A 15,206-nucleotide genomic window follows, 5' to 3' on the forward strand; every position below is an offset into this window, starting at 1 on the left:
GGGGAATAAGATTTTCCCCCCAAGTGACACGAATGCCCCCAAGAAGCCGCACAATCGCCGACCCTGAACAGCCAAAGTCGACGTCCGGCCTCGGAACGTCCGACCTCGGAACGCCCGACCTCAAGACATCCGACCTCGAGACCTCCGACCTAGGAAAATCCTGATGCTCAAGGTCTACCCTTGTCAGCCACCTACTACGACCGTACTCCTCCGAGGTCCAACTGAGGACCATATCCTGCCACTGCTTCAGCATTTATTGCGCATGGCTACTGTAAACCTCCAGTTCACTCAACAATCAATGCGGGTCTCCGGCTTACTCCACAATTAATGCGGATCTCCGGCCTACTCTGCAATTAATGCGGATCTCCGACTTACTCCACATTTAATGCGTATGGCTCCTGTCATCTACGGACTCTCAGCTCTCCACGGCAAGTTAGCCCAGCAGAGTCTGGTCAACCATGATAAGTCTCTGACCTTGGCCATACCTCCGACACTAATGCAATGATTCGCCTGGTAGCGCACTGGTTCGGGTCGTACGACGCCCTCACCGCCGACATCAGCACAATGATTCGCCTGACCGTGCGCCGACCCGAGCCACATGCCGAGCCGTACTATGGCCTCGCCCTGTTACATCACAGGTAAACCGACCCCCACCTATAAAAGGGAGCCTTGGCTTCTCAGGAGGGGTTGGGAAATTCCGTGCCCTACAAACACTGTTTATCTCCTCTCTACACACTTTGCCCCCTCCCTGACTTGAGCGTCGGAGGGCCGGCGCCGGAAAACCCGGCCACCGGCTCGCCTGCAGGCACCCCAGACGGTGGACGCCGCCCGCTGACGGATCGCCGCCCCGCCGTGAGGACCCCCTGCTCCCTCTCTCCGGCCACCCCAAACGGAGGACGCCGCCCGCCGACTGGTCGCCGCCCCGCCGTGGTGACCCGCAGCTCCCTCTCCCTCGACCGAAGATTGCTCCCGGGTCCAATTTCCAGCAACATCGCCAATGTAGTCAGAATGAATGAATGTTTTCATCCATCGTCAATGTACCCAGGATGAAATTTCTGAAGATATGTAAATTAATGGGAAAAAAGAAAAGAGGATTTTGCAAAAACGATCCATTTTAATTTAATCTTAGCAGAACATTACTTCCTTTTTTCAAAACAGTGATAATATTTACTAAACCATTGTGCGCCTCCCCCCCCCCAAAAAAAAAAAAGAAAAAAAGAATTTGTTAACAAGAGCAAGTTTGTTCTTGACATATACAAGAATATGCAATGCGGTAATTAATATCACAGCATTACCATGCATGCTGTACATTTGTTTCTTTTTTTTTTCCCTTCTCAGATATTCCTCCAGCAAAAATGAGCAGTTTAAAAGTTTACCGATTTGAACCAATGAATTGAGCTAATGATAGAGATATGCAAGGTGATTCACCAAATAAATGGTACCCAGTATGCGAGTTAAACATATGCTTCATATTGCTTGACTGAAAAGCAGTGAACCAATGCAGTAAATAATAACATTGCACTTTTATATCTGCTCTAAAATTGCTGCTTCTTTTTTTTATTCTCAGCAATTCCTCCAGAAAAATGAGCAACTTACAATTTTATCTCGGGTTGAAAAAATGACTTGTGTTACTGGTAAAGATGTTCGAAATGGTACCCGGTAATGTGAGCTAAACTTGTCTTTCATACTGCTGCACTGAAAACTCAAAAGAAACAAAAACAGAGAGAGATAACCAACAGGAAATATACATTCCACCCTCCGTGTATAATATACCATTCCCCAGCTGATGATAATCATCCAAATCAGTTTCTGCTGCTTTCATTACCGATACAAATGTAAATGAATTCCCTCATAACCTTAGGCAAAGGTATTATGGATAGCTCATATGAGCTGAAAGAATGTCCAAATGAAGAACTCAAGTTGCCAGAGAGAGGGACAAAAAATTTTGCCTGCTTTATTAAGCATAATATATAGCTGCAACCCAGTGCAGCAGCAAGGAATGAGTGCAAAAATGGACTTCCAGCCTAATAGGTTAGGAGCATGATTAGCAGGAAATCTGTTGATATATCATTAATCAGAAGGGCCAATCATTTTCTCCGGTACCACAAGTTGATTAAATTCTTGTTCTGTTAGGACTCCCAGGCTCAATGCAGCTTCCTGTAAAAAAAAAGGTTTTCAGATAATATTCTAAACATAAAAAGCATAAATAATTGAAAAGTAACAGATGATTACATAAGACTACACCCTAGACTTGACAAGAATTTAGACAACATTTTCCATTACATTACTACCATACTGTGACATTGATAACATCAACCAGGATTAACAAAGGATGTTCAAAGATTATGGGTGTGCAGATGCACTGCTTGCAGTCACACAAGCACTTGTTCGCACACACTTTATGCATATGCCCAGCAGAATCCATACACCTGACAATTCAATGGATCCTGGCACAAATCTGATTTGATTATTAGGATCTTCTCAGAGATTTCCAGTTAGGCCACTATAAAGATACATACCTATTTGATCCAATACTAGAGTGCCTGGGTATGGGAGAGAATCAACAAGATTTGCCATACCAATCCATATCGACCATACCGGTAAGGTACCGGTGTGGTACCAAAATTTGGTTCGATATAAGAGTCGAACCCGGTCCATACTGATCCGAACTAAGTAGAACCGTCCTTTATACCTCCCTTAAACAGGGGTATATACCTTAGCACACCAACTTGTTCCGCCCAATTTCAGGTGGTAACCTGATAGCAAAGTTTTTTTTTTAAAAAAAAACAAAGGATAGCAAGCTATGTTGGTACAAAGTGTATACCATACTGTATTGACCAAACTGTATCGAATCGATAATGTACCGATACAGCACCCGGTACCAAGATTGAAACCTTGATCAACGGGATCCAATAATGACCTAATCCAAATATTCATTATGTTATATAATATGAAGAATTTTAATAAAAACTAGCTCTGGATATAGGATAATAAATCATTTATGTAATCAACACCTCGGTCCCTCTCTACCTGTCTCCTTCCCCTACCAGACCCCTTCCATCAACCTCAACACCCCCCCCCCCCCCCCCCCTCCTCTCTGTTCTTTTCAGACCTCATCCACGCCTTCACCCACCTGACCAACAGAAAGGATTCTCTGCATGTGCAAATGACACCAAAAACAGACAACCAATGAAAAAGTTCTGCTTGTGTGAAGGCAAAGTTCTAAGAGAGCTATAACTTCAGCAGTCAAGCTCTGGTTATAATGCAGCCATTATAATCCAAATGCCATGCAGGAAAAAGTGTAAACCCAAAGGCCCAATTGAGCTTAAGACCTTGCCATTAAGCACATACAGAAAAAGCAACATCATCTATCCAAAGTAGATCGACAGAATAAGTAATTTTTTATACAACATGTACCCTTTTTTTCTGTCACTTCGACTGCAGAGAAGCATACATTTATGTATCTATAACCACACTAAATTGTCTGTCTAGGCATCTTATTACACAATCACAAAAAATGTAGAACGATGATCTATCAAGCCAACATTTGAGTTTGGAAATCAATGGAAATCTATTTCATGCTTCAAAGGAAAACTTTTGATAAAATGAGCCAGCTGCATTCCTGGAACTACAATTTGAATTTGATGCACAAGCATCTGCTTATGAATATTTTGTTAAATTTCACCACTAGATTCATGACATATTTCAAAGTCTAGTAACAGGATTAGTAAGATACTATTCTCATTCTTGAGTCCTGATAGACATCCAAGGAAGCAACGAATTACAAGTTCTAATATGCATAAAATTTATATCAAGGGATGCCTAGTTTGATATGTAATAGTTTGGAAAAGAATTAGTTCTGTAAGAATTGTTTTCAGGGTTGCCTCAGACCTAATTTCTATGTCTTGACTTAAAGAAGTTTATGATTTTGAAGATGAATTCTATCAAGATCGCATATCGTATTTACATAGTTGAACTGAAAACAAAGAAGATATAATTAAACAGTCATAAATCCATGCTAATCAATGACTAAACCATATAAGTACAACAACAACAGGATGCATCAAACAAGTTGTCATGCATAAGAATACAGCATAGCATGCCTCAACAACTAGACACGTGTAGACAGAAACAATTAATTAAATGAGTAGGTACTAGGTAATACTTGCCACTTCTGTGAGACAAAAATTAATATATCCTGTGCACTGATTAATGTTTGTACATATAATTACCCATTTAGATACCACAAGGCACAAAGCTGCTTAACTAAGCAGTTGAATAACTCACATGTAAATTTTACAACTCTAGCTGAAAAATAAACAGGTAGCGTTCCAGAATGTGCAAAAGTAATAAGATGACGGTATATTATCATCACCTTCAGCGTACTCCCTTCTTTGTGAGCTTTCTTGGCAACAGCAGCAGCCTTATCATAGCCAATTTTCTGAATTTAGAAAAAAAAATTGAAGATTATATGTAAGTTTTGACACCATTAAATATAACAGTTGTCTAGGAAGAAAGCCACAAACAGTGATTCTACAAAGCAAACTTACAGGGTTCAAAGATGTAACTAGCATCAGGGACTGTTAGGCATTTCCACAAGCAAAGAATGAAATTGTCAGCTATATATCAAAATCAAATATCCCAAAGAGAATCATCAATATGAAGATTTGATGTACCAAAACTTACTTCATGCAACAACTTTGAAATCCTTTCACGGTTTGCTTTAATTCCCCTCACACAGTTCTTTTCAAAAGATAAGGATGCATCCCCGAGTAACCTTAGAGACTGCCAAGAAAATTAAAATTACATCTTACTTCATATATTTAGGAAAACATAAAGTCAAATTTTCATTTTCTTTTTAAAGCTTTGGCATAACATAATCAAAGTCATGGTTGACTAAAGTGCAACAGATTTATTATGTTCATCAAAGTTTTGATGATTCAAATTCAAATTATTGCTATAAGATCATACTCGAAGAAGAGCACTGGCAATCAAGGGCTTGTAAACGTTGAGCTCAAAATGACCATTTGATCCACCCACCGTAATGGCAACATGATTACCCATCACCTGAGGAAAAAAAAAAAGCCGCACTCAAATAAAAGGAGATTTCATGATAAGATGCCAATCAACCTAATCAAACAATAACCAAGATTTGGAGTTTTCACCTAAACCAATATGTTTCAGCTGAAACAGATCAATTTTGGCCTAAATTAATTCAATTTCAGCCAAGGCATTTTTGCTGAGGCTGAAATTTCATATTGGATCCAGAATTTCAGTGGTTTTGGCCAGTTTCAGCTACAGCTCAAACTGGCAAATTAAATTTCAGAACATTTTTGGAAAATTTCAGTGGTTTGGAAGAAAATGACCAGTTTCGCCAACTTAATTACCTAAATCAAATTTTTGGGTCAATTTTGGGCGTATGTTGTGCTTTCTCATGGGTTATAATTCAAGCTTCTAAAACATGGGCATCTATGTTAACTATGCGTATGGCACATACTCAGGCATACGACTTAACCATGCACCTCTAAATTCTAGCACTTTCAATTTTTAAATAATTAATCTAACAAGAGAAGAAAGGTAAAGGCAGCCAACCTGAGCACAGACCATGGTGAGAGCCTCACACTGCGTAGGATTAACCTTTCCCTGTAACCAAAAAAAAACACCATGTGCCAGTCGTAGTATGAAAGGTACAACGCATGCAAAAGATATAACATCAGATTTATCGAAAGAGACCTTCAGAACACATCACCTACCTCTAAATTTTAGCACCCAGGAAAGAAAAAAAGTATATAAATGGATAGTAATGATTCAAGTAAAGATCTTTTTGCAGAACTAACTCAGACACAGTCTTAAATACAGCATGCCACTTTCTGAACAAGTTCCTAGATCTAGCTGACAAAAGAGAGATTCAAGAAAAGGTACATACAGGCATAATGCTGCTGCCTGGTTCATTTTCAGGTAAGATAAGTTCACCAAGTCCACAGCGCGGACCACTGAAAAGGGGGAAACAAAATGCTGTGAGTTCCTGCAATAAACCAGAAACTCAAAACAAAACACAGGCATTTGTACATACAAATATATATAGAATTAAAGCAAGTCCCTAACAGAGATACCTTCCCAACAGTCGTATGTCATTTGCAATTTTCATAAGAGAAGCAGAAATTGTGTTTACGGCTCCACTAGTCTCAACAAAAGCATCATGTGCTGCCTGGTAAAAAAATAAATAAGTGGTGGAGGATCAATATCAGATATGAGATGCTGATAAAAGAATGGTGAAGAATCAACATCAAATATGAGAGCTAATAAAAGAACACGGGTACTACAATTTCTAAATATACAAAAGCAATTGGAATATGATGCACTTAGAACTCTGACATTGAAGTGCAGCCATACTTTCACTGTAGTAATAAATGAAACAACAAAAGATGGCCAGCTTGATGGAAAAGAAACAAATAATGACACAAACCACAATTTCAATGGAACAGTGAACACGTCCAAATCACCAGAGAGACTAAGAAATAAATAGACAGACTCACAAGAAATATTAACCAAAAATTTTAGCTTCTAACAAAATACAATTTTCAAATGTAGATTAAAGATGTGTGACATGAATGCCAGTTGCAAACAACAATCAAATGATGCTTCAACCCAAGTTTTTTAAGTATCGATACCAAATCCTGTACCATTTTCCAACTGAACAGTACAATATTAGTACAGTTCCTATACACGACGATATGTACCAAAACTGACAGAATCAGAAGAATAAAAAATCATCAAAACTGACCGCTACGATCAGTATAGCACCATCAGTACGCACTGGCACAGCCAGTACATACCAGTATAGATGCATCTCAACACCCTTACTAGTGCTGATTTCATGATGAAACGGTGCAGTACTGTCGATACCATACCATCCGCAAGTTTTTAAATCCTTGGGTTCAATTATCTACAAATCCAAGTAAAACTGCTCTGTCATAAGCAGCATTTTAACCCAGCAATCAGGCAAAAACCTGGTATTATATAGAGCAAAGAAACAACTATTCAGAACATGATAAGTTATTTAATTTTTAAAATTATTTCATATGCAAACAAATTACTTGTATTTACAATGCTATCAATAACATATGCCTTTGCAAGATAACATGTTATGGACTTTATACAGCAGATGCTAGATAGCTGATACTCAAGGTTCCCTTCCATGAAGTAAAAGGGGAATCCCTTATGAGGACAAACAAAAAATAATTGTTAAAAGTATGAATACTAACTAATGCTTCAAACTTGTTCTCTGCTGTGATAAATGGAAGATTGGTTTCCTCAGCTACAGCAGCAGCAATTTTAACATCAAATCTGAAACAATGTGCGCACATGGAACAGGGTTAGTTATATAAGACATAAGAAAGTACTACAATGTAAAAAGTGAAATAAGTTAGTGCAGTAAAATTTAAAATAGTATAAAGTACACTGACTAAAATGGCAAATTGTTGTACCAGGGAGAGGAAAGACTGATGAGAATTATTCTCGAAAGAACTATTTTAGCCAACACAATACCCGAATTTTATAAGAAGAATTATTCCAGTAGAATGTAATACTAGGTATGTTGGTTATAAATATGTAGGCTCGTGTATGTCCCTCAAGCTTGATCTTGAACATACTAAGAAATGAGCAACGACAGCTCAATTTTCACATGGCAAAACATGAATGTAGAGAGGGGGAAAAACAACAACGTAACTGATGCACCATGTCATAAGATCACCAAATCTGTGAAATTGCAGGAATCATAAGCACAAAAAAAGGACAACACTCAACAAAAACATACCCTTTTTTTGAGTTTAACCCAGTTCCAACAGCAGTGCCACCTTGTGCAAGCTGCTCAAAGTGATAGTTCAATAAGAAAGTGTACAAAAGCAAAGAATCTTTTTGCACAGACATAAAAATTAAGCAGCCTACCTGATACATCCGAGGCAGAGTATCTGTTATTCGATCAACACCATATTTTACCTACAAACAGAGTTGTACAAATTAATGACAGAGTAGGCACTACTGATCATTGATCAAGATAGCCACAATATGCCATAAACACATTGGAAATGAATACTCAACAGCAGAGTAACAGAATGTAGATACCTGTGTAGTATACCCACTGAACTCTTGGCCAAGCGTTAAAGGAGTTGCATCCTGAGTATGCGTACGCCCAATCTTGATGATATCTTTGAACTCAACAGACTGAAAAACAATTAGATAAAGAATAAATCAGGTTACGGTACGTCAGAATCAGAAAACAAAGGGGGGATTCACATGTCCTCAAGAAGAATGTAACAGCCTCCACATTTTTCTTTGACCACTTAATTTTCCTGCACCTTAATCATATATGTATCATTTAGGAATTCATTTTACTAATAACAATATAAAAATGAAAACAACAAGGAGGTGATGACTTGACAAGTATGGAACCATGGGTTGAGTGACGGTCTTAAAACTTCAAGACTCGATCCAGAATACTCCGTTAGAATTTTGAGCCTCAGAGAAACAAACCATGCATGCTAAATGTAACAGAAATGAGAATGATGAGGTGGAAATGTCGTAAATGAATGCCAGGGTTACACATAAGAAAATTGAGATCGAGGTTAGACGTATTGTCGCCAAGAATTCATAATGCATTATAACTTACGACAATTACAATTATGGGATCGACTATTTATGTTTAAAAAATAATTGATTGAGCAATGGGCTACTAATGATAGATTTTATGTTTTGCAACTTACCACTACCTCTAACAAAATGGAAAGATATATTGCAATTAAATGATTTGAATCATAGATAACAGAAAAATCTCAACCTTGGAGTGAAGTGAACTGTGCAACTGTTTCAAGCTTGGTATAAACCTTGAATTAATTTCTACAGCTGCAGCTATGTGCATGACCTGAAATGGAGAACATCTCTTGTTAGTATGTAGCTGCAAAATGGTCTTAGTCCATGGTACACTTTATCAATATATATCACTTGGAGACAAATTTCACCAGATATAAACTACTCATGCCACTACAAAATTAGGATATATTGGTAAGATATATGACAACAACATTACATGGTAAATATGAGCATCTGAAGCACTAAATAATACTGTGAGACATGACAATAAATCTAGAGTCCTAGATAGTGTACTTAACAATGTCCGCAATCTAGATAGCAGGTACCATGCCGATACATTACTGGTTCGATATACGGGTCAATACAGTACAATACCCACCCAATATTGAAACAGCTCTCGAACCATTTTTTTCACTTTTTATCTCAGTACGCCTCGATACAGATCGATATGCCTTAGTATAGGTCGGTACGCACCTCGGTATGCCTCAGTATGGGATAGTATGCCTCAGTACAGGAAGATATGGGGCCCATACCAACTCCAGTATGAGTTTCATACTAACTCTGACCTTGGTACATTACAATACACCTCGAACTGGGCAGTTCGGGTGGTACTGCAGTCGTGATATTTAATTTTAATAGCTATTCAGAGCATAGATAAAGCATCTTTAGAATTTCAGGAAAGCCCTCCTAACAGGCAAAATCAACACAAGTGACTTATATTATATGATCTTTTAGTAGTAGTCACACATCTGAATTTGTAAATCATGTACATTAGTTTAGCTAACGTATGCTTACAGTAGGAAATGTATCATTTGAAGATTGGGCTCTATTGACATGGTCATTTGGATGTACAAACTTTTCACCATGTTTATGGCCAAGAATCTCAGCTGCTCTATTTGCAATCACCTGTATATTAAAACAAGATCATGATCAATATGATAAATACAACATGGACAGCAAATTGATAATTGTCAAAAATGTGCATCACTTTACAGAATAGAGGCAATAGAATCATCATGCTTGAAGAAAAGGCAAGACTCGTATGATAAAATACTAATTGACGCTCATGGACTAAAATATATTACCGACCATGCACAAAAGTGCATACAGACACACATCATTGAAACATATAGGCACTACACCAAATTTCACAAGATGGAATTGAATATGATACCACAATTTTTGTAAGTAAAGAAAGGATAGAAATGCATTGTACTCATAAACGTTTCTGTCACCAAACATGTGCACACACACAGTACCAAGGTCAATGTGATAGGTAGAGAATATGGCATTGTCTGTAAGCTAGGTGTGTGGAAACTTCCCTATTTGCATGACTACTTGGTGGAAAACATTGTACAAAATTCAAGCCTGTAACTCCATGACAAAAAGATGAGAGAAAATTACATTGTTGAACAAGCTTTTAAATTCCATTGGACAAGGCCATCCTAGTTTTCCCATGGGATGAAACATCCACCGGCACTCGGGACAGTGGATGTCCCGTCCCACCTGGTCCACTGCTCGACTTGTCCCATCTCAAAGCTCGGGACAGTGGGATGTCCCACAGACCCACCGGTGTTAAAAACCTTTCTACTGAATGCAGCAAATAGCTTAGTCTAGAATAACCAGCACATGCAACTATGGAATTACCAAGATCTATCCTACACTTAAGGTCCACAAAAACTGAACAATTACAAATTGGACAATAGATTTACCCCATTTTCAAATTAAAAAAAAAATAAAAAAGACAAGGCTAGTTTGCTGGAGCTTAGACCATGTCTTAAGACATACAAGAGAATTCGGTCTTTACTGTTTGAAATTGAGAAATGGAAAAAACTATTTTGATCTATGCAAGAAAACAAAGATCAAAGTTTATCATGAAAAAATAAATATTTTACTAGAGATGTCCCCACAAAATTATAAGTCATAATATATTATTCCAGCAGCCACAATATCACATCATGAACAACCTATATCCAATTTGAAAACCACTTGGTTGGTTCCACTAATATCATAAGCCACGCAAGAACCAGGGATCATCCATAAATCCTCAAGGACCTTCACTGCTATCATTGTTCCACAAAGCGAATTAGCAGGCAGAAAATAGAGAAAAAAAAATGGTGAAAGTTTATTATGCAGTGGTGTACAGAGAAGTCCACACTTTCAGCCAATATGTATTAAATTTAATAAGACTCAAGTTGTGCTTATAAATGAGCTAGTTCACCACTGGAATAAGACATTGCTGTTATTCCCTTCCAAGCATTTTGCAAGGCCACCAAGGCCATTAAAAGCCCAAATTCATTTTTCTGTTTAAAAGAAAAATAGTTTCTCGTACCAAATACTCTATACACATGCATTTATGCAAGTTCAGCAAGAAGTTCAAATACAATCTTGATTAATTAATAGAGGAAGCCACAGATATGAGGGCCTTTCCAATACTAACCTCATTGGCATTCATATTGCTTTGAGTGCCACTGCCAGTTTGCCAAATGACAAGTGGGAAATGATCATTCAATTTTCCCTCAGCAACCTCTTGGGCAGCTTGCATAATTGCTTTCCCAATAGATGGATCAAGACCATATTCCATGTTTACCTACAGTAGCATTTTCTGTGTTATGCACCTCATTCAAAAGCCAAAAAGTAAAGCACAATTAACAAAATTCAGCTAAAGTTTGGATAAAGAAAAAGATCCACTGCTACAATGTCACATAAATATTAGACACCAAAATAATTGGATCTCGGAAGAAACGGTTATTACCATGGATTACGGATTTAATATTGAAGGATGCCTAAACAGTAGGAGGAAAAGAGACATCATAATAGTGAGTTCCCACAATGTTTTAATATTTTACATGATGATGGAAAGGAACATCTAGCTGGATTTGTTAGTCATGTATTATGTACAAACTAGATATGCCCTTAGATAAAGAAAAATCGATTGATGTGTTATTCAAAATAAGAGCACAATTAAAAAAAGAAAGAAAGGAAGTGCTAGACTAATAGTAATTAAGCAACATTTTTAAGTGGTTTTTAATGCTACTATTGCAAATGCACTCCTAATTATAAATAAAGCACAAAATGAAAATGTAAGTCTAAGATGAGATGAACATTCCTGTGTAAACTATAATGAGATTCATGGGAAAAGACAGATAAGCATTTCACAGGGCAATGGTATTCAACATGTTCCATATCGATTCTCTAAATTTATTTTTTTAAAAAAAACTGCATAAAATATGCTCCTCAAACCAGTTTATAAACTAAATCTAACATCTAATAGGGTCGAATAGAAGATAGACCAATCGACCTATCATCTGTTGTTTGGTGCTGGACAGCAGCATATCTGAAGGGCTAGAAGGTAAAGGTCACATGTTTCCCCCGTATTAACCTTCTAAAACTTGGTTCATGTGTCCTGAAAACCACACTTGACAGCTTGAAGCTACATGGTTGTCCATAAATGATAGTTGCTGTACTTGACACCATCATGAATAACAAACAGGTCGTCATCAGTGAGTCCCATACCATGTCACTTGATCACTTCTCCAATGCTATTCTCTGAGAAAGACATATTCTTTACAAATCTCCTACAACCTCAATCAAAATTTTGACATCAAATTTTACTGATCTTCATTTAAATTTTTTTCCATTACCAATTTACTATTTTGTCCTGGTAAAACAGATATATGAAAATAACATTATAAGTAACGAATTCTACATTGAATCAATAACCCGTGAAGATTAGATCAATGAGGTGTAACCGAATCTTGACCATGAAGATGGTCCATTACATTATATTAAAAAATAGAACATTCAAGAACATAACATGATAAATTATCAAAAGTATCGACCTTGGCGGCGCATTTCTTAAGGATACCAAATGCCCGAATGATCGGTTCCGGCATTTGCTCCCTTTCACCTCCAATATCAAAATTCTGCAGCGATCTCTGCGTCTGAGCACCCCACAGCCTAAAATAAATCACCAAAAAAGTCATAAATCCAAAGAAATTTATTCGAAACACCAAAGCAAGCATCTGAAACCAAGAACTAGTACGCGAAAAACATCAAGAAATCGATCCAGATGCACGAAGTAAACCAAGAAGTAGGAACAAGTTGGCGTCAGAGGCACGAACTTGTCGGCGGGGACCATGATGGGCCCGAAGGTGTCCCTCTCTTCCCTGAACGCCGTCGAGATCGGCCGGCACAGCGCCGAGCGAAGCATCCCCGCGACAAGCATCGAGGCCGCGTTGGATCTCCCGGCGAGCCGCCGCGATGCACCGACCATCATCGCCATCGCCGCCAAATCCTAATCTCTAACTCTAGGAAAGAAATAAAAAAGAAACCTTTTTGTAGCAAGAGAAGGGGGAGAGGGAGTTTGGGTTTATAGAAAGCGGGGCGGCGATCATAGGAGGGGAAACGGAAGTGGAGCACGGAGGTGCGATCACCGCCCGTGGGCTTACCTCTCGGATCTTGAACCTTTTCGCTGCTGGCGTCTCGGAGCCTCCCGGTAGCTCGGAAGGGTGACTAAGAAGACCATTGGCTGGTGCAAATTGGACTCCAAAACACAACAACTTTCTCCTACCTAAGTAACGATCTGATAAATGATTGGTTTAGGTTGAGGTTCAAGTGTTTGGGTGCCCGTCTGGGTACATCTTGCGTGCACCTCAAATTTTAAATTAGTGGGACTCGAGATAGAAACGGGGTCGTCACGGCAACACGGCAGGAGGTGTTTCGAGTAATTTGATCAGGACCTTCCACATGAAATCCGATGGTTTAGAGCGCTCTCGAGATCGGAGGGACAGCACGTGAAAGGTGAGCTGATAAGTGTCCGTAACGAGAGCTTCCAATTTGGACCGACTCGGAACCGTTGAAACGGATCGGATTGGGAGCGTTTCCGCGTAGATTTTTCATTTGTCAAAAGAAAGGTAGCATTCCAAAGAACAATCCCAGCAGGACATACCACTTGCCCAACAAAACGAGTCGATATGGACGAGTGCTGGGCAAAGCCTGTATCAACACAATAGATGAGACAGGAGAGAGAGAAAAAAAAGAGAGAAAGAGAAGAAAAAGAGGGAGGCCAACCAGCTGCGCCTCTAGGCTCCACGATTCTATAGCCGGAAAACATGGTGGATCTTTTATTTCATTCGAAACAGAGGTCTAGTTCTTTTTTATTTTACGTTTTTTAAGTAAAGTCGGCAACACCACCCTCCGGCCCTCCGCCGGCCGGCCTCCACCTTCCTCTCTTTTTTTTCCTCTCTCTCTCTCCCTTCTTTTCTTTTCCGCTCGCTTTCTTTCTTTCTCTCTTTCCTTCTTTTCTCTCTGGCAATGGATTGCTAAAATTATGCCGGTCAGCCACTGAGATGGCTCGGAACAAGCAGAACCGTATGGTTCGAGACGGTTCTACCGACCCTATTAAAGAGGGCTAAATTGGTTCGAATAAAATCATGATTGTACCTGAAGTTTAAATAGTTACTGTGGAAGACTAATCGGAGACTTAGCCTAGCAGATCTGAGTACTCCTCCTTGTGGAAGGAAGCACCTTTAATCACAGTACGAAAACATAGAAACTCTTTTTTTTGACAGTGCTACATGTTCAATGATTTCTGCTAGAAAGAACATTCATCTCCTTTGGGATATGAGAGGGTAGATAAGACCTAGGTGCCAGGGTTTTTGTCCTTGGAAACTTATCTTTGCCCTTCAAATTCTCTCATTTCTGATTACGTTTTATAGTTGCTCGGAAATACGATCAGCTATTGTAGCCTTTTCTTTTGTCTCTCTCTCACACACAACACACACACATGCACGGCTATTGGCGTCACGAGGTACCAGCCAAAAAGAGCCTCGAACGGCAGGTACAAAAGCTCTTTGTACACCTTAAGAAAGAAGGGTGGACACAAAAAGCGCTACGAGATGCAAATGGGCCAAACTAAGGTGCAGCAGATCCAAAACTTTAGAGGAGCCCTTTTGGCCCACCTTGGAAAGCATAAAAACATCTAGGCCTGCCAAGAAAACCGAGCTACTTCAGCTTGGCTCGATCAGCTCAATCGAGCTCGACTGGATAAGACTTGAATAATTTGTTGTATATTATATAGAAACTATGCTATTGAATTGTCGTGCTGGTTTGAATCCAGCTTGAATCTAGTTATAACTGAAGCTTGAACCGAGTTTGAATTGATTTCAGGTCAATCTAGGATTATCATGTTGGTCAATTAGGGTTGGATTCATCTAATTTGGAAATCAAGCTTGAATTAGGTCTAAAAAAATGACGAAAAAAATGAGCTCAATCTTATAGTCCGAGATTGAAATAAGTTTCAAAACAAGTTTGACGAGATCTAAGTTAAAACAAGC

At 38.8% G+C, this 15,206-nt stretch overlaps 1 protein-coding gene across 1 annotated transcript; it reads right to left on the reverse strand.

The window, feature by feature from the left end:
* Positions 1-1,729: 1,729 nt before the first annotated feature.
* On the reverse strand, positions 1,730-13,442 carry LOC103707932 (fumarate hydratase 1, mitochondrial). Its single transcript, XM_008792646.6, has 17 exons — positions 12,993-13,442; positions 12,711-12,828; positions 11,309-11,458; positions 9,664-9,774; positions 8,837-8,920; positions 8,125-8,223; positions 7,948-7,998; positions 7,817-7,866; positions 7,266-7,347; positions 6,114-6,208; positions 5,927-5,993; positions 5,593-5,643; positions 4,972-5,067; positions 4,687-4,785; positions 4,551-4,580; positions 4,376-4,441; positions 1,730-2,157 (listed from the first exon to the last, which is right to left on the reverse strand). The coding sequence occupies exons 1-17, from the start codon at positions 13,151-13,153 to the stop codon at positions 2,071-2,073; spliced, it is 1,497 nt and encodes a 498-aa protein (XP_008790868.1). The 5' UTR covers positions 13,154-13,442; the 3' UTR covers positions 1,730-2,070.
* Positions 13,443-15,206: the final 1,764 nt, after the last annotated feature.

The sequence above is a fragment of the Phoenix dactylifera genome, chromosome 17, assembly GCF_051530095.1.
Source record: "Phoenix dactylifera cultivar Ajwa chromosome 17, Ajwa_hap1_PhDact_Kaust_v1.1, whole genome shotgun sequence".
Lineage (NCBI taxonomy): Eukaryota > Viridiplantae > Streptophyta > Magnoliopsida > Arecales > Arecaceae > Phoenix > Phoenix dactylifera.

Bases quoted from the DNA above. Each gene is read 5' to 3' on its own strand.
- LOC103707932 (XM_008792646.6), bottom strand. From the start codon at position 13,153: ATGGCGATGATGGTCGGTGCATCGCGGCGGCTCGCCGGGAGATCCAAC. The intron at 11,459-12,710 runs GTCGATACTTTT...ATGCTACTGTAG, and splicing joins TTAAGAAATGCGCCGCCAAG to GTAAACATGGAATATGGTCT. The intron at 7,867-7,947 runs GTAGGCTGCTTA...CACTTTGAGCAG, and splicing joins CTCTGCCTCGGATGTATCAG to CTTGCACAAGGTGGCACTGC.